The sequence below is a fragment of the Vigna unguiculata genome, chromosome 1, assembly GCF_004118075.2.
Source record: "Vigna unguiculata cultivar IT97K-499-35 chromosome 1, ASM411807v1, whole genome shotgun sequence".
Taxonomy (NCBI): Eukaryota; Viridiplantae; Streptophyta; class Magnoliopsida; order Fabales; family Fabaceae; genus Vigna; species Vigna unguiculata.
In genome coordinates, this window is record NC_040279.1 from 24,742,743 (window position 1) to 24,764,109 (window position 21,367).

Sequence of the window (21,367 nt, forward strand, 5' to 3'; positions counted from 1 at the left end):
CCTTATGTATGTATAGGAACATACATCTCTCTTTAAAAATGTTTCTGGTAGTTTGCCACAAGTCAACACAGTACAGTTAATTGACATGATTAGGTAATAGTAAAATTTAATTTTATTAAATTAAAATTATTTAAGCCACACTGAAAGGATGAAACTCATTTTTGCCGTTTTTTCACTTTAAAATAGGATGTTCTTTATAAAAATATTAAATATTGTAATAATTTACTACAATTATTGCGCTATTTAAATAAGGAGAGGCATTTAATGTTTTCTTATGAATTTTTCTTTTGAAATCAGTTTAACTAAAATAAGAAAAGATTCTACATAAACTAGTTTCGTATTATAGCATTTGAGACTTGAAACAATATTAACACGATCGAAAACAGTCATTTATAGCATATTATAATTGTAAATTAATTTTTAAAAAAGGTGATAAATAAAATAAATATCTCGTTTTAAAGGGAAAAAAGTGAATGATAGAGTTAATATTATAAGATTATAAGATATACATATAAATGAAGAATTAAACAAAGAAAACTAAGTCGCCCCACGGAATTGAAATTGAACCTGCCCAATTTCTGGTTTACAAAGTTTCAATAATTTAAGAAAGAGTATTAAAATTCAAATCAAACATTATTTCTTACAAGCAAATGACGTCTCTGCGCACGTATATAGCATGACGCATCAAAGCAAAAACACAAACCTTTGGAAGCATCAAATGTAATATAAAAGAACCTCTCATTTCCAACCAAAAACAACAAACGAATGAAGCACACAGAATGGTGAGCATTCAATCTCGATACACTGTGTTCCCCTCAGAAACCACCCCCAACGAAACACTCTTCTCCCTGTGCGAGCAAATCAAGCTTCGCACCCATGCACCACTCCTTTACGTCTTCAAGCCACACCCTCATCACGATGCATCAAGTTTTGTCAACATTCTGAGGCATGCTCTAAGCAAAGCCTTGACGATCTATTACCCAGTTGCGGGTAGGTTGAGTTGGATCCAAGGGGGACGATGGGAGCTTCATTGCAATGCCAAGGGTGCCCAAATATTGGAAGCCATTTGCAAAGACGTGACTTTGGATGATTTGGGTGATTTTGTGCCTACCCATTTGGTGTCACAGCTCATACCAAACATCGACTATGATGTTCCCATTGAGGACACGCCATTGTTGGTTGCGCAGCTTACGAGGTTCCCTTGTGGCGGCGTTACCATTGGGGTGGCTTTGTGTCGAGGGGCCATCGACGGAATCGCAACCATGCGGTTCATGAACACGTGGGCCAAGTTGGCTCGTGGGGAGAACGTGGAAAAGGCACCGTGCCATGATCGAAATGTTTTGAATTCGTACAAGGGTAACTCCGGGTTGCACGATCATTCGGAGTTTCACCCTCCTCCTCCTTGGTTAGGTCCCTTGGAGAAAGACACCAAGGTGGCGGTTGCAACAGTGAAGCTCACGGGTGAACAAGTGAAGAAGCTCAAGCACAAGGGGAATCTCGCGAACACTGGTCCTAGTTCACAACAACGTTATTCAACTTTTGAGGTTGTTTCAGGGCACTTGTGGAGGTGTGTGAGTAAAGCACGTTATGCAGGGAAAAGAGAGCAACCTACGAGGTTGACCACTTTGGTTAATTGTAGGCACCGAATGAAGCCACCACTTCCTGAAGATTATGCAGGGAACACAGCATTTCCGACAGTGACACCAACATGTTCTTTCGGTGAAATCATGCAGAGGCCATTGAGTTATGCGGTTGGGAACGTTAGGGTTGCGCTTGAAAGAGTAACCGGGGAGTTTGTGGAGTCTGCACTTGATCACATAGATAGGGAGAAAGACATGAATTTGATTAGGTATAATTTTCACTACCCTGCCCCAAGTGTGCACAAGGGAGCATACAAGGGGAACCCGAATCTTTTTGTTGTGAGTTGGATGAATTTCTCGTTCAAGGATGCGGATTTTGGATGGGGAGAACCCTTGTATTTTGGCCCTGGATTCATGGATTCTGAAGGAAAAGCATTTCTTTTGAATGAGGCTAATGGGGATGGCATCATTGTGGCCATTTCCCTCGAAGCATCTCACATGGATGCTTTCAAGAAATTTTTTTACGCTGATATCGAGCAGGAATCTCTCATTTCCAAACTGTGACGTGTTTGGTTGTTTTTCAAACACTCTGGATAAACAATTTTTGGAAAGAATCATTTTGTCGCTTATCTGCCTAAAAAAATATATCTTTAATGATATTTTATTTCTGAGTTTGTCTGTTGTTCTACCTGAAACTTGGTCGGGGCTGTTTGGTTTGACGCATCTCATCACGTGGATGCTTTCGAAGAGGATTTTCCTATTTCCAAAATGAATACATTATTATTGCAGTTGGGTTATGTAAAATTTGACCCCGCAATTTCCTTTCTTAAACTGAGTTCATGTTTTCAAACAAGGCTTTGTCATAGTTGGTTGGCAAAGAAACTCTGCCAACATCTTTGAATAGAACATAATCTTAGTTAGAAAATTTTCTATTGAATCTTTCCGCAAGAAACGTATTTGTCTTCCTACGAGTGAGTAGGACAATAAGACAATTGTCTATGGTATTATTGTTTAAATATTTATCTGTGATATCACGTTTAATATAAAATCTTATTTTAATACCCAACTTTCGTGAATCTTTATCATTTTATACACTAATAACTTTTTTTTTTATTTAATGTAGACTCTCAACACAGTCTTTGACATTTAACAGTTTTTATTATTCCTAATTCGCATTTATATGCTTTCAAGGAATGCAATGAATAGAATGAGAAGTCATAACAACAAAAGAATATATGCAATCATAGCTTGTCGCCATTCACGATGATCAAGTGTTTCATTCACATTTTTAGGAATAACAACAAAAGACATTGAGGATAAAAGTTAACAATAGAAAGACGATAATCTGTGATAGCTAAGAAAATTAAAAATGGGATGTGGATTTCGAGAGGAACGAGTACCTTTTTTGAGAGCAATGAGCCAACCTAAATCACCTTCACCAGGAGTCATGGTATCAAGAGACGAGGGAGAAGAATCTGAAGTAGGGGATTCACCATGTTCCTGGAAAACTGGACTATTCGTCGGGGTCCTATGTTGGAGAGAATCAATATATGGAGATGATGGCTCATGAGGACTTTGATCGAGACTTGGATTGACAAAGACATTGGGAATATTTTACTCAACCACGAGAATGGGGAGGACTTGCTGTATGACATGAATATCTTGAACAGATGGAGAGAAGTAAGAGGTCTGTTCAAATAATGTAACATTGGCAAACATGTAATATTTCTTGGTTTTAGGATAGTAACATTGATACCCTTTTTGAAGTCGTGAATAGCCCAAGAAGACACATTTGAGAGAGTGAGTAAAAAGCTTGTCTAACCCTAGAGACATGTCATGAACAAAACATACACAACCAAAAACCCAAGGAGAAGTGTGAAAGAGAGGATTATCTGGAAACATAATGGAGAAAGGGACCTTATGATTCAGAGAGGAAGATGACATCCGATTAATGAGAAAACCTACAGTTAAGATGACATCTCCCCAATGATGGACAAGAACATTGGCACGAAGCAAAAGGGTGCGAGCAATTTCAACCAAGTGTCTATTTTTTCTTTATGCTATACCATTTTGTTGTGGCGTATGAGAACAAGTAGACTGATGCAGGATACCATGGGAACTCAAAACATTAGAAAAAGCAGATGAAAAGTACTCTTTGGCATTGTCACTTCTTAAGATTTTGATTACTTGACCAAATTGATTCTTGATTTCATTCAAAAAGGATGTGAAGATGGATAACAATTCATAACGATCTTTCATAAGATAAATCCAAGTACATTTCGAATATTCATCAATGAAAGTAACAAAATACCTAAAGCCAAAAGATGAGACACGACTAGGTCCCCAAATATCGGAATGGATGATAGAAAAACTAGAAGTACACTTTGATTGAGACCTTTTAGGAAAGGTAGATCTAACATGTTTTCCTAGTTGACATGACTCACATTCTAAGGTCTGGAGACGACTAAGTTCAGGAAACATTTTCTTTAACTTGGACAGGTGAGGATGGCCAAGCCGATCATGTAACATTTTAGGATTGGGAGCTGCAACACATGACACTCGTGGACGAGATCCAAAATGGTATAATCTGCCCGCTTCATATCCTTCTCCAATCTGTCTCCCCGGGCCACGCTCCTGTATAACAAAAGATTTGTTATCGAAGGTTACCGAGCAATTCAATGTTTTGGTTAACTGACTTAAGGAAATTAAATTGAAGGGACAATTAGGGACAAAAAGGAAAAAGTTTAGATTTAAGGAGGGAGATAGGGTAGCTTGACTGACTCCCTTTGAGGATGTTTTAGAACCATTCACAATCACAAGGGTTATAAAATGAGATTTTTCTTGAAATGAAATGGTTGAGAACAAGGAGGTATTACAAAAAATGTGGTCAGAAGCACCAGAGTCAATTACCCATTAATTGTGACCTTCCATGGATTGAGAGATGCAAGCAGTTGATGTACTTGGAGCTTGAGATGGCTGTGCCAAGCTGTTGGACTTGAGTCGTAGGTATTCTTGATACTCGTCCTTAGTGAACTTGGAGTCAGTAGTATCTGTCTGGGAGACACTGGTTGTTTTGGCAGGAAAACCATGTAAAGTGTAGCAGTTTTTCTCGGTGTGACCCATTCTTTTACAATACGTGCATTGAGGACGCCCGCGACCTCCGCGTCTACCTCCTCTAGTTCCACGTCCTCTTCTTCCTCGAGTGACGACCATGACAGATGGTTCCACAATAGCAAGAGTTTCTGAAGTTTGAAGAGTTAGAACACGTATCATGCGGGTGATCAAAGTGTCTATTAAAGGAACTTCATGCGAGGTCAAAAGTTGATCTCTGATATGATTAAAGTCTGGATTTATAGCGCGGAGGATCATCATCATATAGTACTTGTCATGCTTTTTTCTTCATTTCATCTAGAGAGTCGACTTCCAAGAACATTTGAAGTTCTTCCACAACAAATTGAGCTTCATTCATGAACGAGATCATATCATAGTTAGTCATTTTTAAAGATGCCAACTTATTCGCCAAATCATAGAGGTGCTAGATATCATTTGCATAGATATTCTGAGCCCTCTTCCAAAACGAGTGGCATGTTTTGAAGGCTCGGAGGGACATCAAAAGTCGTGGTTCCACCGACTGTCACAATAGAGCACATAGTTGGAAATCTGCTTGTTTCCACTATTCAGTCTTTTCAGTAGGAACGTGGCTGCCATCCTTCTCGAGGTGGTCGTGGTGTCCTTGACCAAGAAACCACATTTCCACGACAACCGACCAAGATAGATAGTTTTGGCCATTTAGTTTCTATGAAGTTATGCAAGGGCTTCCAGAAAATGAAATAACACTTGTAGTGGCCATTTCGGATCAGGAAGATGAAAAACAGCTGTAGATGTGAAGAAAAAACAAGAGAAACCCTAAGCCCTAGGGTGATTTTCACAAGGGAGGCCTTAGGATCTCACTCAAATTGGCTTCTAGGGGGCTGAACAGATAGAGGAAGCTCCGGCGACCCCTACGGTGGAGACTCGACGAGGTTCCGCATGCGGGAAGGCGACACGTGAGTGTCACGCGCTTGGCTGCAGCGAACAGAGAGGCGGTGCGTGGAGGAGAATCTGCCTTTGGCATCGACAGGTTGGCTGTCGCTCAGAGAGGCGATCTAGATGTTGTGGTCGTCGGACGAAACTGTGTCAGCTGACGGTGACGGACGACGGCAAACAATTGTGGACAGGGGCAGACTGGCATAAACTAGTGTTGGATAGTGTTGGACAACAGTGGGTAACTTCAGATAGTGACAAACCAAGCTAGACAACCGCGAATAGCGGTGACTAGTGGTGGAGAACTTCCACGGACAGCGGTGACAAATGGTGGTGGACCGGACGAGACAGAAACCAAAGCGGGATAGACCCGCTCTGATACCAACTTGAGATTGAGACTGAAAATATGAGTAGTGGACTTATGGAACCACTCTCACTTTCTTCTATTTATAATGAAAGCTTATACAAGTACACAGAAGACTAAGAGACTGCACTAGGACCCTAGGTGCATAATTAGATACAGCAGTAGACGTTTCCCACACTCTACACCCTATGCATAGGGTTAATGATACAAAATATAAGTAATAATTCTAACAATATATATATATATATATATATATATATATATACACACACACACACACACACACACACACATTTTAAAGTTTCAGGTCAACTAAAAATAAGACCAATTTAGAACATATATACTCTAATTACATGCAAACTTTACCTTAAAAATCAATTTATAGTGTTAAATTAAGGGTTAAATATACTTTTGGTCCCTTAACTTTTAGTGAAAATTGGAATTAATCCTCTTCGAAACTTTGGTCCAATTTAGTCTTCAAACTTTTGAAAACATATGGAGTTAGTCCTTTTAACCACATTTTGTTAGGTTTATTTGACGTTTTAAACACGTTTCACGATAACATTTGAGTTGTTTATATTGTTTGTCACATTTCTGCTTCAATGTTAGTTGAAAAACACGTTTGAAACGTCAAATAAACTTAACAAAATTTGGTTAAAATGACTAAATTCAGGTGTTTTCTAAAGTTGGAGGATTAAATTAGACTAAAATTTCGAAGAGAGACTAATTCCAATTTTTACTGAAAATTAAGGAATAAAAATATATTTTTAAATTCCATTTTATAATATATATATATATATATATATATATATATATATTCAAATTACTAATATTAAATTTTTAGCATAATTTAAATTAATAATTATCAATCTTTTAATTTATTACACGTAGTTTAAATTAATATTTTAAAACTAAATTTTATATTTGAAATATTTTTATTATTAATTTAAGTAATGGTTTATATCTTTTTACAAATATTTACGAAAATAGTGGAAGCTATTATCTTTATTAGTTTTAAAAGTATAAAATTGCAATTGTATTGTCACTATTATTATTATTATTATATTATTATTATTATTTTTATTTTTATTATTGTTATTGTTATTATTGTAATAGATGTATTTTTTTGGTTATTTTTTAAATATTTAGGTTATAACGAAATAATATTATAGATTGAAATTTTTTTTATAGATTATAATTTATATCTAGTAGTAAAATTAAATTTTAGGGATACTATTCAAAAATTTTATTAATTAAAATAATTTTTACATTTAAATACATAAATGTCATATTATATTTTTGAAGTTTTACTATTCAGTGGTGTCTAGTTACCGCTTAGTCCATTCTTTTGTTCCGCACTTCACATTTGTTATTTGTACCTCCAGATGTTGAGTTTCTTATTTTCTTTTATTTTTTTAATTAATTGTTAAAAGGGTGGCTAGGGAGCTTCTCCTTGCACTCCCAGACATTCTTCTGAATCCTAAAAATTATATTTATAACCCTAATAAATTTTTTCCTACCACGGTTGTTGAAAGAATTAAAATGCAATTTACTGTGGTTGTTCATGATTTTATTATTGAACTGCTGCACCTCACATATTTACTGCTTTCGATCTGTTTTTCCCATTAATTCTTTGAAACGGATTACGTGATACGTTTCAAGAGAGATCGAAATGGATTTCAAAATCTGTTTAAAAAAATAAATATGAAACTTTATGAAATGGATTATGGAATTTGTTTCATACTTTTCTGAAACGGATCACGTATTCCGTTTCTGAAAAAAAAATTTAAAATTTATGAAACGGAATTTGTAATCCGTTTCAGAAAAGTATGAAAGGGATTCCAAAATCCGTTTCATAAAGTTTCCATGTCTTTTTTTATCAAACGAAATTTGAAATCCGTTTCATACTTTTCTGAAACGGAATACAAATTCCGTTTCATAAATTTTTAAATTTTTTTCCCGAAACAGAATTCGTGATTCGTTTTAGGAACTTATGAAATGGCCAAATTCCGTTTCATAAAGTTTCATGTTTTTTTTTTCAGACGGATTTTGGGATCCGTTGCATACATTTCTGAAACGGATCACATATTCCGTTTCTGGAATTTTTAAATGAAGGGTTCTTACGTGTTATTAACCCTAATCTTTTGTTTTTGTTATGAAATAGAATAATGTTTTTTATGTGTTTATGTACATGTTGATTGTGGATTTAGTGTGTTGGTATTGATTGTGGATTTAGTGTGTTGGTGAGTGAGTGCAATGGTGTGCGTGAGTTTGTGAGTGAGTGTAGAGATTCGCTGGCTGTGTAGGGATGCAAAGGGTGCAGTGCGGGTAAGAATTTTTTTATTATTTTTTCTCTTTCTTAATTTAACTTTTAGCTTGGGCAAAATTGAAATGCTTTGGAGTACAGAAGAAATGTTTTGGAGTACAGGGAGAAGCCCTAGGTGGCTATGGTTAGGCCCATGGTAATATTTTATTTTAATGAAAAAAATAACAAATGAATAATGATGCATCAATTGTCGACTAAGATGAGTTTGACGACGTTAAAAAAATAGGAAAAAAAAACTAATACTTTTAAAAATACATAGATAAAAAAGTTACAAATTTTGATTAAAAATTGTTTTTAAATTTATATAAAATTTAAAGAACCAAAAGTATATTTTTTTTTCTATTAAAAAAAAGAATATTAAAGTATTTTTTAAATCTTAAAAGAAAATGTATGAATGTTATTTAAAAACACCGCCGGAGATAATAATGCAATTTTTCTGTAGTTAAATCATTCAATTTTACTTATATAAAAAAAGCTCCAATTTTCGTATTTAAAAATTTTAATCTTTAGTTTCCATAAGTTTTAGTTAAATTTTAATTAATGTTATTGCCAAATAAGGTAAATTGTATGTTTTAAAAAGCATAAAAGAAGTAAATATTTTTTTAAAAAGTAGGGAGTGTGGTCATTCTTTTATTAGTTTAGTAAAAAAATAACACGAAAAGGTATAAAAAAATGTGATTGTAATTTATCTAACCTATTCGGAGGTACGTGTAACTTTTTCTTAATTTATTCATAAATCTAATTATTAAAGTTTACGAGTCCACAGAGTTAGCCACACTTTTTTTAGTGGTTCAAGTTAGTCGGCATTTGAAGTAAATTGCACGTTTGTTGTACTCCATAAATTATTCTATTCGTTCCCAACAAATCAATCAAGAAACCAAGTCAAACACGAATTGCACTCTTTTCGGTAAGAAACAAAAAATGTCTTCTAAGTGTTTTGTTTCCAAACATCCAATTTAACTTTGGTGTTCATCCCCAAAAGACACGCAACCCACGGTTTGATCCTGAATTTCCTCACTGAAATCAATTCTAGAAACCACTTACATAATCAAAACACAGAACCATACAAAGAAGCCTCGTCCATTGTTCAGTTAAGATGATAAAGGATTGACCCCAACCAAGGATGAAGGCACATGTTTAAGAAGACTAAGCATGTTTAGAAAGAAAGTTCACTAATTCTTCAATCCTTTCATTTATGTTTGTTATTTTTGATTCCCTAAGTTGACTTAGTTGAATCAACTTTAGTTGACTTGTTGACCTTTGACTATGTTTGACTTGTTGACTATAGTTGACTTAACTTAAGCCAACATGCTAATCTATGTTTATTTGCTTTGTAGGTTAATTAGGAGTAAGAAAACAATGCTAGGTGGCGCATGGTGATTAGGGAGCATAAATGATGTGCAGGAGAGAGTAAAGCAAAGGCATAAAGCATAAAGTAAAAGGCATGAAGCAAGTGTACATATGTACCTTTGGTCTCCTTTGTTTCTAGCACACTTTGACCACTTTTTGGAGACATATGAGACACATTCTTTGTCTCCTTTTGTGCTAGAACGAAATTAGCCTTGCACACACCATAGTTAGCTCTTTTGTCTCTCATTTTTGTAACCTTATTTGACCTAGTTTCTAGAAGCTAGAGTTAGGTTTTTGTAGAGACATCCTTAGGTATCTTTTATTTGCTTAGAGACCCCTAAACTCTTCTATATAAGGGGTGCTCCTAGACATGTAAAAGGGTTGAACATTTTGAAGTAAAAACACTCTTGTGTCTCAACCATTTGTGAGAGTTTCCTCCTTTGGGAGTGAATACTTTTAAGCCTTATCTTGCATAGCAAGTGGCGGCACACATCCACTCATCTTCAAGATTGCCATGGCTTCTAGCTTAGCCTTGTAGTGGCGTGCTTCTCACATTTTTACCATTTCTTTCCTTTCCATTTTATGTTTTCTTCTTCCTTTAATTGTTCTTGGTTTTCTATGGTTTATGTACTTTCCCTTTCCTTTTTGTTTTGAATCAATCCATCATCTTCTTCTCTTGAGCTTTGTGAAAGGAACCTTCACATCTAGATAGCTTGCTATCTTAATGTCCAGTGGGAAGATTTCACTTAGCTTTCTTAATCAACTCACACCATATTCAATCATCTTAAAAAGGAACAAGATAATCCTTCATCATTTGGTATCTAGAGCCTAGGTTATCTTGAATATGGTGTTTTTCATGTTCTAACCTTGTCTTGTGTAGCTATCTTTGAATGGTCCACATAAAAACAATGCTGGCAGAAACTGTTCACGATTTTAAAAGATTAAACTGCACCTGCTCAGTGGTCCAAAAATTACGTTCTTGATGTCAAAAGAAAGCTCTGTGAGTCTAGTTTCTAACAAAAAAAGAACCAATGCATTTGGAGTTCTGTGGAGAGAGTTATGATTGAAATAGTGAGCAAAGGTCAGAGCTGCCAAGATCACCGCGAATCAACGTTTTTCAGGTTATGTTGGGCAGTTTTGGCTAATGTTTTTGTTACTCTTCTTACTCCTAAATGTGGTTGGATAACATGTCTTTGAATGCTTAGTCTTTGAGCCTCAAATCCATGAGTTTAAATGCATGACAGCTACATGTTTATGTCTTTGTGTATGTCATGTTGAGTCTTTAAATGTGTCTAACTTTTGCTTGAGTCATATGTCATATGCTTCTTTGAGTTTTCTTATTCTTGTTTCTAAGTATTTGAGCTATTGCATGAGATCTATGCCTTTTGTTGTAGCATGCTCCTTGAAATTGATTTTGACCTAATTTTTAAGGAACTAAGTGTTCAAGACACCCTAAAATATCCTTCTCATCATCTTAAGTACCTAGTTTTGAAAAGAAAAATTATTTTCATGACCAAAAACAGTTTGGCCGAGAGCTAATGTGTTGCTTGGTGAATCCATTTGGCCATTTTTACTAGGTGTTATGCTACCAAATTTTATACTTGGATTTTGGGTGATATTGGCAAATTAGTTCCATGCTTTAACTTGGTTATGATCTTTCTTGGTGTATGCATAATTTGAGGTATAATCTTGGCTTGTTCAAATGCTTTCCATAGAGTCTTTAAAAGTGTTTTTCATTGCTTTAGTCTTGTTCAAGTTTTGTCTTTAAAACAAAATTTCCTTAGAAGTTAAACTTTCTTGTTTTTGTGTTTTTCTTGCTTGTCACTAGGTGTTCTTTGTTGTGTCATAGTAGTTTTCTTTTCTTGAAACTCTTGGGATGTTGTGGCCGAATCACTTGTCTTGCATTTGAAAGGTTTTGAACAAGTTTTTAAAAGTGTTTGCTTCACTCCTTTGGTGGATTTTGAGTGCTAGCCTTGCCTTGTTACTTTGGGAGTGTGATCTAAACACTTGGGTTGCATTTTGGGTTGGATTTGGTCTCGATTTTCATGTTGTCTAACCCCTAATCCATTTATTTTGTCTCAGATTTGAGTGTTTTTGTTGTAGGAATCATGGCAAGTTCATCAAATGCACCTACACCAAACAAAAATAATACATTGATGAGATTGTTTCGGGATTTGGAGTTGTCTAGGAAGGAGGTCTTTGAACAATTGAGAAAGGACAAGGAGCAAAGTGACCTAAGAATCCAAGAGCACATTCAAAGGCTTGAAGCTAAGGAGCAAGAAAGAGAGGCTAGGAAAAGAGGGTATTCTAGGCGCAAACCATCACAAGAGAAGCAAACTCCAAAGATTCCTAAGTTCAAAGGAGAAAATGACCCAAACATCTATATTGAGTGGGAACAAAAAGTGGACCAAATTTTTACCATTCATGTAGTTAGTCATCAAAAGCAAGTAGATTTGGTAGTCTTAGAGTTTGAGGATTATGCCATGACTTGGTGGCATCAATTATGTATGGACAATATTAACTAAGAGTCACTCGCGACTTCTTGGAGGGACCTTAAAAATTTGATGCGCGCTAGATTTGTTCCTTCCTACTATAGGAGGGAGACTCTTTTGAAGCTCCAAAGGCTTCAACAAGGGTCCATGTGTGTGGATGAATATTACAAGTTAATGGAGTCCATGCTTCTAAAAGTAGGACTCCAATTTGAAAATGAAGAGGAAAAAATAGCTAGATTTGTGAGTGGGTTAAGGAGGGACATACAAGATTTAGTAGAGTTATATGAGTACTCCTCTCTCGACAAAGTTTTACATTTGGCCATCAAAGTTGAAACTCAACTGCAAAAGAAAAAAGAGGCCAAGAGGAGTGGTTCATACAATGACTACTATTCTAGTACTTGGAAAGATAAAGAAAGAAAACATGATAAATCACCACTCAAGAGTTCCAAAGACCCACCTCCTAGGACTAATTCGTCTAGGCCTTTTAATGAAACTCCTAATTCTTCTCAAGGTGCAAGGACAAGTTCTATAAAATGTTTTAAGTGTTTGGGATATGGGCACATAGCTTCAAATTGTCCCACCAAAAGAACCATGGCCTTAAACCTTAAAAAAGAAGTAGAGAGTGAACATTCTTTTCCCCCTTCCCCCAAAAGTACTTCTTCCCACACTTCTTCTTCAAGTGAAAGGATTAAACCCCTTGAAGGTGGATTGTTAATGATAAGGCACCAACTAAGACAAGTTTCCAAGGAACTTGACCCTTCTCAAAGACAAAACCTTTTTCATTCAAGGTGTCATATCAAAGACAAACTATGTCCCCTCCTCATAGATAATGGAAGCTGTGTAAATGTGGCTAGCACAAGGGTTGTGGACAAACTTGGCTTGAAAACTATCCCTCATGCCAAGCCCTACAAGCAATCATGGCTTAAGAAAGAAGACATTAAAGTAACTCAACAAGTCCTCATTAACTTTTCAATTGAAAATTTTAAAGATGAGGTGTTATGTGATGTTGTGCCTATGGAAGAAACTCATATTTTGTTAGGTAGGCCATGGCAATTTGATAGAAAAGTCTTTTATGATGGCCATGCTAACACCTATGCTTTCTCCTTCCAAGGCAAGAAGTTCACACTCCTACCTCTCTCACCCAATCAAGCAAATGAGGACCAAAATAAAGTGAAAGATAAGAGAAAAGATGAAAAAGAAAAAGAGCAAGTTACCTCCAAAGTGTTACTTGCCTCTAAAAAAATATTTTCAAAGCAAGATGGACATCACCATTCTTTCTTCTCTTACAAGGCTCAAAAGGAAGACCCAATGCGCAAGCATGAGAAGAATAGTGGTCTAGAAAAGAGGGATGGCCTAACCAAAGCTAGGGGTAGTACCCTTAGAAAAGATGGAACAAGAGCTCATAAAAGGGAGGCGCAAAACCTCCCCCAAATCAAGTCAAGCTCCATCTACAAAAGGCTTAAAGAATTTGTGGTCAAATTCTCTCCAAGAAGGGGAGGATGATGAAGGATTGACCCCAACCAAGGATGAAGGCACATGCTTAAGAAAACTAAGCATGTTTAGAAAGGAAGTTCACTAATCCTTCATCCCTTTCATTTATGTTTGTTATTTTTGATTCCCTAAGTTGACTTAGTTGAATCAACTTTAGTTGACTTGTTGACCTTTGACTAGGTTTGACTTGTTGACTATAGTTGACTTGACTTAAGCCAACATGCTAATCTATGTTTATTTGCTTTGTAGGTTAATTAGGAGTAAGAAAACAATGCTAGGTGGCGCATGGTGATTGGGGAGCATAAATGATGTGCAGGAGAGAGTAAAGCAAAGACATAAAGCATAAAGTAAAAGGCATGAAGCAAGTGTACATATGTACCTTTGGTCTCCTTTGTTTTTAGCACACTTTGACCACTTTTTGGAGACATATGAGACACATTCTTTGTCTCCTTTTGTGTTAGAACGAAATTAGCCTTGCACACACCATAGTTAGCTCTTTTGTCTCTCATTTTTGTAACCTTATTTGACCTAGTTTCTAGAAGCTAGAGTTAGGTTTTTGTAGAGACATCCTTAGGTATCTTTTATTTGCTTAGAGACCCCTAAACTCTTCTATATAAGGGGTGCTCCTAGACATGTAAAAGGGTTGAACATTTTGAAGTAAAAACACTCTTGTGTCTCAACCATTTGTGAGAGTTTCCTCCTTTGGGAGTGAATACTTTTAAGCCTTATCTTGCATAGCAAGTGGCGGCACACATCCACTCATCTTCAAGATTGCCATGGCTTCTAGCTTAGCCTTGTAGTGGCGTGCTTCTCACATTTTTACCATTTCTTTCCTTTCCATTTTATGTTTTCTTCTTCCTTTAATTGTTCTTGGTTTTCTATGGTTTATGTACTTTCCCTTTCCTTTTTGTTTTGAATCAATCCATCATCTTCTTCTCTTGAGCTTTGTGAAAGGAACCTTCACATCTAGATAGCTTGCTATCTTAATGTCCAGTGGGAAGATTTCACTTAGCTTTCTTAATCAACTCACACCATATTCAATCATCTTAAAAAGGAACAAGATAATCCTTCATCATAAGATGAAAATTTTGATCAGAGACTTCTGCTGAGAAAGTTCAACCAAACTCTATTTTGCCCTTTACAAAAGAAGAACACATACACAATCTTCTTAAAACTACATGTCATCTATCACAATTTAGAAGCATGCTTCTCTATATCCTCAAAGAACAACTTCTTCAACACGTCTACATACGATTTCCGCAAACAAACAGCTACAACGAAGCCATCGCCATTTGCGGTGTCCAAAAGGAAAGCCTTGCCATTAGAATTAATGTTTCCAGGAAGCAAAATAACAGGTTTTCCCCACCCAAAATCAGTCTCAAAATACGAAAAATTAGCCCAACCAACCACATTCACATTAGGGTCTTCTCTACCTTTTCCAGCAGAGTTGTAAAACGTGTCTCTCAACAAATCCATGTCCTCCACACGTGCTATGTAATCAAGAGCAGACCTAACATACTCATCACGCATTCTCTCAATCGAGTCCCTCACTTTCCTCACAGCATAGCCAAGAGGTTTCTGCATAATCTCATCAAAGGAACAAGTTTCTGTCACAGTAGGAAATGTCGCATTGCCAAAATAAGCAGTGGGAATTGATGGCCTCAAACGTTTTCTACAGTTAACCAAAGTGTTCAACCTCGTTGGTTGAGACACATCACCTGAATAACGAACCTTGCACATACACCTCCACAAGTGACCACTTATGACCTCAAAGCTGGTAAAACCTCGTACGGGAACCTTACCATGCCCAATTCCAAAGTCACTCGCTCTATTCTTCAGTTTCTGAACTTGCCCTTTTGTGATTACCATCACGGCCGTACCCAGTTCGTGCTGCATCACCTCATCGCGTTTTGCCCAAAGGGGCGGTGGCAGAAACTCGGGATGTTCAAACCGCGGCGGTTTATTCAGTTTGAACGAATCTAGTTTGGTTCGATCAAACAAAGGAATCAAACCGGAATCTATACTCTCTCCTCTGGCGATTTTGGCCCAGGAGCTAACGAAGTTCGAAAGTGCAGTTCCATCGAGGAAAGCGCGACACATGGCAATTCCAAGTGTGGTGAAACCGCTGGGGAACCTGGTGAGCTGCGCCGCCAGCAAAGGAACATCCTCAATCGGGACATCGTAGTTGATCTTGGGGACAGCGTAGGTGGGAGCGAACTCACACAGATCTTGGAAACTGAGTTCAGTGTTGCACGTGGCTGCTACGAGGAGTACCCCTTTGGCGTTGCAGAGAAGCTGGAAGCGGCCACCGTGGATCCGGCTCAAGCGACCGGCGACAGGGTGGAAGACGGTGAGGGTTTTGCTGAGAGAGGTTGAGAGAGTGTGAATCGCAGAAGCGAAGGATGAATCATCGGTGATGCTTGTGTTGGTGTAGATATAGAGCTGAGATCCGTGGTTGGGAAGCTTGATTTGATCGCAGAGGGAGAGTGAAGAGATTGAATTTGGCGTAATCTCGGAGGGCACTACAAGATCGGAACTTTGGATGGTAACCATGTTTGTGGCTGATTCTTGGATGTGTTCAATCAGTGGCTGTCTCCGAATATAAGAACTTCTTACTGGTCATTGGTCACTCCTTCGGTGACCTTTCTTCAAACATGTGTTTTTGGTGCGCTCTCAACATCACTTTACACGTTTATTTTTCTGGTCTTTCTTTATCGATTATTACCTGCATTTCAGGATAAACCTAATTGAAAACATTGGAAAAAAAAAAAAAAACAAAAAGAAAACGTTTCCATGTCTGAACCTGGTCTCACTTTATTTAGAGTTCTCAAATTGTTTACCTGATTTGTGAATTCGATGTTGCTAGTACATCTGTACGCCGATTTCTATGGATGTTTCACGAATTTAATATAGTAATATATTAAATTAATTTCTTAAAACCACATATATTTAATTAATAATTTTTTTAAATTAGTAAAAATATCTAATATAATATAATAATATATAAACATTACTAAAAATGTTCATCATATTATTTTAATAATTTAAAAGACAATAAAAAAAGGTAAAAAATATTAGAAATTTATTTTAATATTGTAAAATATTTTTAGTTCATGAATGATATTAAAAGAGGATAAAAAATAATTTTAATAAGAATAATAATTTTAAATTATCTTGTGATAAAATAAATTAAAAGAAATATTTAGTATTTTATAAAAATGCATTTAGGAAATATAAAATTCATACAAAATTAAGTAATAGTTAAAAACCTTTAAATTATTAATTACAAATAATTGTATTTAGAAATATATGATGAAATGTAAAGAAATTTAAATTAAATTTTCATGTTTTAAATGTAGTATATTCAATCATGTGTTAAAATAACTTTGTGACTTCCGAGCAATCATTTGTGTTTTAGTGATATCAGTTAATATCATGTAAATCATACATGACTAAACCTTCATCCATGATTTTAGGTCGACGGTAGTACAACTTCTTGATTCATGTGTCATAGGGAAGGTATAAAAAGTGCATATTATTTTCTTCAAATTAAAGAGGATACAAAAGAGGATACAATTGTATGACATTTAAAATGGTATCAGAGTCGATGATATTATATAACACAATCTCTCAATGTTTATAACTTATATGATAAAATATATAATCTTTCAATAGCATAAGAGTCGATAGTTTAGGGTGATTAACCACATAATCATAACAAAAAAGGAGTCACTAATCGCATAACCATAACAAAGGGGTCACCATACACCTGAGGGAAAATATACCATATGAAAAAAAAGACTTACCCTTGATGAGAGGTTATTGGGAATAGTTCAAGTGTGAGTCAAAGTCCTACATTAAATATAATAGACAAAGTTAAACATTATATAAGAATATAAAGACCCAAAACACCATTGTCTTAAGGTTTTGAGATAAAAGTGGTGTCAAATGCATTATATGTGTAATATAAATGTCATATATATAGAACCACAATCTCTTAATAACTATAACCAAACCATATGAAAAATATATAAACCCAACAATGATATTAGAGCCGAAGGTTCAGAGTGAATGACCGCACAATCATAACAACATAACCATAACACAAAAAGGGGTCACTATACACATGAGGAGAAATATATAGCATATAAAAAAGAAAAAAAGTGGATAAAATAGACAAAGTTAAACACTATATAAAATGAAAGACCCATAACCACATTTCCTTAAGATTTTTGGTTAAAAGTGATGTCAAATGCTTTATATGTGCAAGACTAATATCATATATATATAGAATCATAATCTCTCAATGACTATAACTCATATAATGAAATATAAACCCAACACAATTGTATGACATTGAAAGTGGATCTTTCTTCATTTTGTGTAGTATGACCATTTGCAAACACAATTGCGGGATAATAGTTGAAATAATTCTTTATGTTTGTAATGGAAAGTTATTTCTTACAAAGAACAATATTATGGACAAGATTGATTTTTTTTAAGGAGAATAGACAACCTAGAAATCAATTAAATTCACCTTATTAGAAGCTTTGTATCTTGTTTATTGTGTTACACCTTTGAGGTTTTAATTAAACTTCGTTGTTGTCACCACCTTCCATCATCTAAAAAAACATGGAAGGTAATGATTATTGGTTATGTATCTTGATTTCTTTGTGGGATTTTGTTGCAAACCTATTAACGGAGATTTAGAATAAGGTTTCATAAATTTTGTAGGTGATTTGGATGGGAAACAAAGTCGTGTGCTAATGTTGGAAGAAGGTAGGTGGAGTTTTTTTCTTTTCTTGGAGAAACACATAAGGAGCATCAACACTTTCATCTATGAATTTGAATTTGTTTTTAAGAGAAAAACATGTTTATTATTTTTACTCTATGAACTTTATGTTGCTACCGATTATTATTGTGTCATGTCTTGTAATAATTAGCAGACTTTAAAACTTGAATGAAAAGCCTTAATTTAGTTTATAAAGTTGCATTGCTTGAATTTTACATATGAATGAATGAAAAGTGGATCAAAATGTTCTTGAACCGCTGGTCAACATCTTGTTCATCAAGAACTTATTTCATTGATATTGATCATTGTAAGCAAATCTAACATCAATCTCTAATATTCTAGACTTGGTCATCCTCTTGATAAAAGTTTTAATCATATTTGTAAATCTTTTCCTAACTTTTACACTGTAATAATATGGTGTGTGATGTATGCAACTTAGCAAAATAACACATGCTTTCTTTTCCACGTAGTGACTATCTTTCTTTATGTAAACTTCATTTGCACAAGGGCTCATTTAAGATCTTTCAAGTTAGAACCTTGTAGGAAATTTGGAAAAAATAGTGAAAAGGTGGATTGAAAAGTTGCTGAAATTTCAGGTTGGGCAGTATTTAAGAAACATTGATATCTCGAGCTATAGAACTCCAATTGAGGTGATTCTAAAACAAGATGAAAGTTCATGTTCTGAACTTTAATTCAGGGGAGTAGAATGAGAGATATGAATACGAGATAAATATGGATAGAAGTGAGTTTATGAATTCAGGTGAAGGAAGAAGAAAAGCTGAATATGAAAAAGTGGAAGGAAATAATCACTCTTTTCAATGGAGGCATCACACAAAGAATGGGAAATTCCTTTGATACATCCAAGGGTTCTTGAACCACTTAAGAACTTAGGAGAATCACTCTCACTAAGATAAAAGAGATAAACTCTAATATTTTTGAATAAAACTCAACTTATCTCATTGATAAAAATGGCTAAGCTTTTATAGAAGCTTTAGCCATCAAAATTACAAAAGATCCATTAATTCAATTACATCTCACTTAAGCTAATAATGATCCAACTTAACCTAACAATGATCTCATTACTTAATGGCAAATTGTAACTGAATTTGTGAAACCAAAAGTCATCCAAAAGCATTCAACTATGCATCCCCTTGGTATCCTAAAGACTTATGCCTAAGTTGCCAATTGGCCCTTTAATGGATTAACCAAAACATAATTTGGTCAACCAATTTTAAAAAAGATTGCGCCTTTATTTACAAACAAACTAATCACTTAAAAGCTAAAGTAAAGTGGCACGTTAGTCCTCCTCCATTTAAGTCATGATGTAATTCACATCATACCCTAATTCTTTAGAAGATTTGTCCCTATTAAGGCTTTATTTTCCTATTAGTTTTAATAAAAGTTTATCATGTCCTTCTAAATGACTTTATTTTTCCACAACCTAAAACTAATTCTCGCTCTCCAGAATCAAATACAACTTGAATAAATTTAATTTTGTTTCTTTCCAATAGTTGCAATATGTGGAACACCTATCTTGCCAACACCCCCTCACCTTCATATGTAACAACAAATAAGTCCATGTGTTGTGTTTCATTATCCTTAAGACTTTGATTTTTTTATCAGCAGATTGGATGCATAATAAAGGACTAGGAACAAGCTTCATTTTCAAACATGGAAGTTGGTGTTTTTAATTCACATGCCCATCCTTTTATTTCTCTAAAATGACATCACAAACAATAGCAGAAAAATCATTGACAAATAAATTTTTGTGCTCTTTTTCTCTAGTACTTTTTCTTTTTATTCATTTTCTCTTCTTGCTTTTTCTCTCATTTTTTCTTCACTCTCTATTTTTTTTATATTCTTTATTTTCTATTTTTTCCTTCAACCTATGTTGATCCTTACTTGTCTTGGTATCATAAATGTCAACTTAATCTTATGTCCCTCATGCCTCAAATAAAGTGAGCATTCATCAAGATTGAGTGTTTTAAAATAAAGCCATGACCATCCTAAAAGAAGATGACAAGAGTCCATGAGAGCGATATCACATAATACTTCTTTCACACACTGCCCAATAGTGAATTTGATCCATGATAAAGCCTTTTTGTCACTTAAAAGACTTAGTCAAATCCAATTTCCCCTTAAAAATGCAAGATAGGGAGAAACTTGGGAATCAATCCGTGGACATGGCTAAAATCAAATGCAATGTTTGTACTTGAATTGTGGTAGAAAAATTTATTCAAAATCTACACTTAAAAATAGAAAACTCAAAATCATCAAATACAAGAAATGTTATGAACTATGCATGAATGCATGACATGTAATGAACAAAATGGTAGAGAATGATGAATTAGCTAATCCTAAATGCTCAAAAAAGGTTTAATGATCAAAACTAGGGTAATGCGATGGTTAAATTGGTTCAAATTCATCAAACTCGAAATCTACCCAAAATCAAGAACATGTTCACGAACAAAGTGCATGGTAGCCTCATATTGGAATCTTTTGATGATACAATTGAAAATGTAATGATGCAGAGTGATGATAAATGATCTCAATTGAATCTAGAAACTGGAATTACTCGATTTGGTGAACTACACACAAAGTTTCCAATTTCATGAACCCTAATTCCCAAATTTGAACAGAAACACGATTTTGATCAATTCGACCAATTCGTGCAATAAAAATGCAATTAAATGTGTAGATAGCTTTGTCATGATGCAGAGAATAAAACCCCCAAATCAATTTACATCAACAGTCAATAAAATCACATAACCACAAAATTATGCAACAACGAAAAACGGGAAGTGAAGTGCGATTTGAACTAGGTAATTTGTGGATGGAATCGTAAAATTGTTGATCCCAATAGTTTTTGGAGTATAAAGAGGAGCTAAAAAAACCACAAGTTGGATCAAAACACGAAAACAAAGCTAAATTCAAATGGAATAGTAACAT

General features: G+C 35.1%; 2 protein-coding genes across 2 annotated transcripts; one reads left to right on the forward strand and one right to left on the reverse strand.

The window, feature by feature from the left end:
- The first annotated feature begins 712 nt into the window (after positions 1-712).
- LOC114176021 (spermidine hydroxycinnamoyl transferase-like) lies at positions 713-2,641 on the forward strand. The gene has a single exon (XM_028060918.1). It carries the CDS (start codon positions 780-782, stop codon positions 2,142-2,144), a length of 1,365 nt encoding a protein of 454 aa, XP_027916719.1. The 5' UTR covers positions 713-779; the 3' UTR covers positions 2,145-2,641.
- Positions 2,642-14,672: 12,031 nt separating this feature from the next.
- LOC114163969 (spermidine hydroxycinnamoyl transferase-like) lies at positions 14,673-16,410 on the reverse strand. The gene has a single exon (XM_028048392.1). It carries the CDS (start codon positions 16,177-16,179, stop codon positions 14,815-14,817), a length of 1,365 nt encoding a protein of 454 aa, XP_027904193.1. The 5' UTR covers positions 16,180-16,410; the 3' UTR covers positions 14,673-14,814.
- Between the last annotated feature and the right edge of the window lie 4,957 nt (positions 16,411-21,367).

What these genes read in the sequence shown, in the direction of transcription:
- LOC114176021 (XM_028060918.1), top strand. Translation starts at nt 780, where the DNA reads ATGGTGAGCATTCAATCTCGATACACTGTGTTCCCCTCAGAAACCACC.
- LOC114163969 (XM_028048392.1), bottom strand. Translation starts at nt 16,179, where the DNA reads ATGGTTACCATCCAAAGTTCCGATCTTGTAGTGCCCTCCGAGATTACG.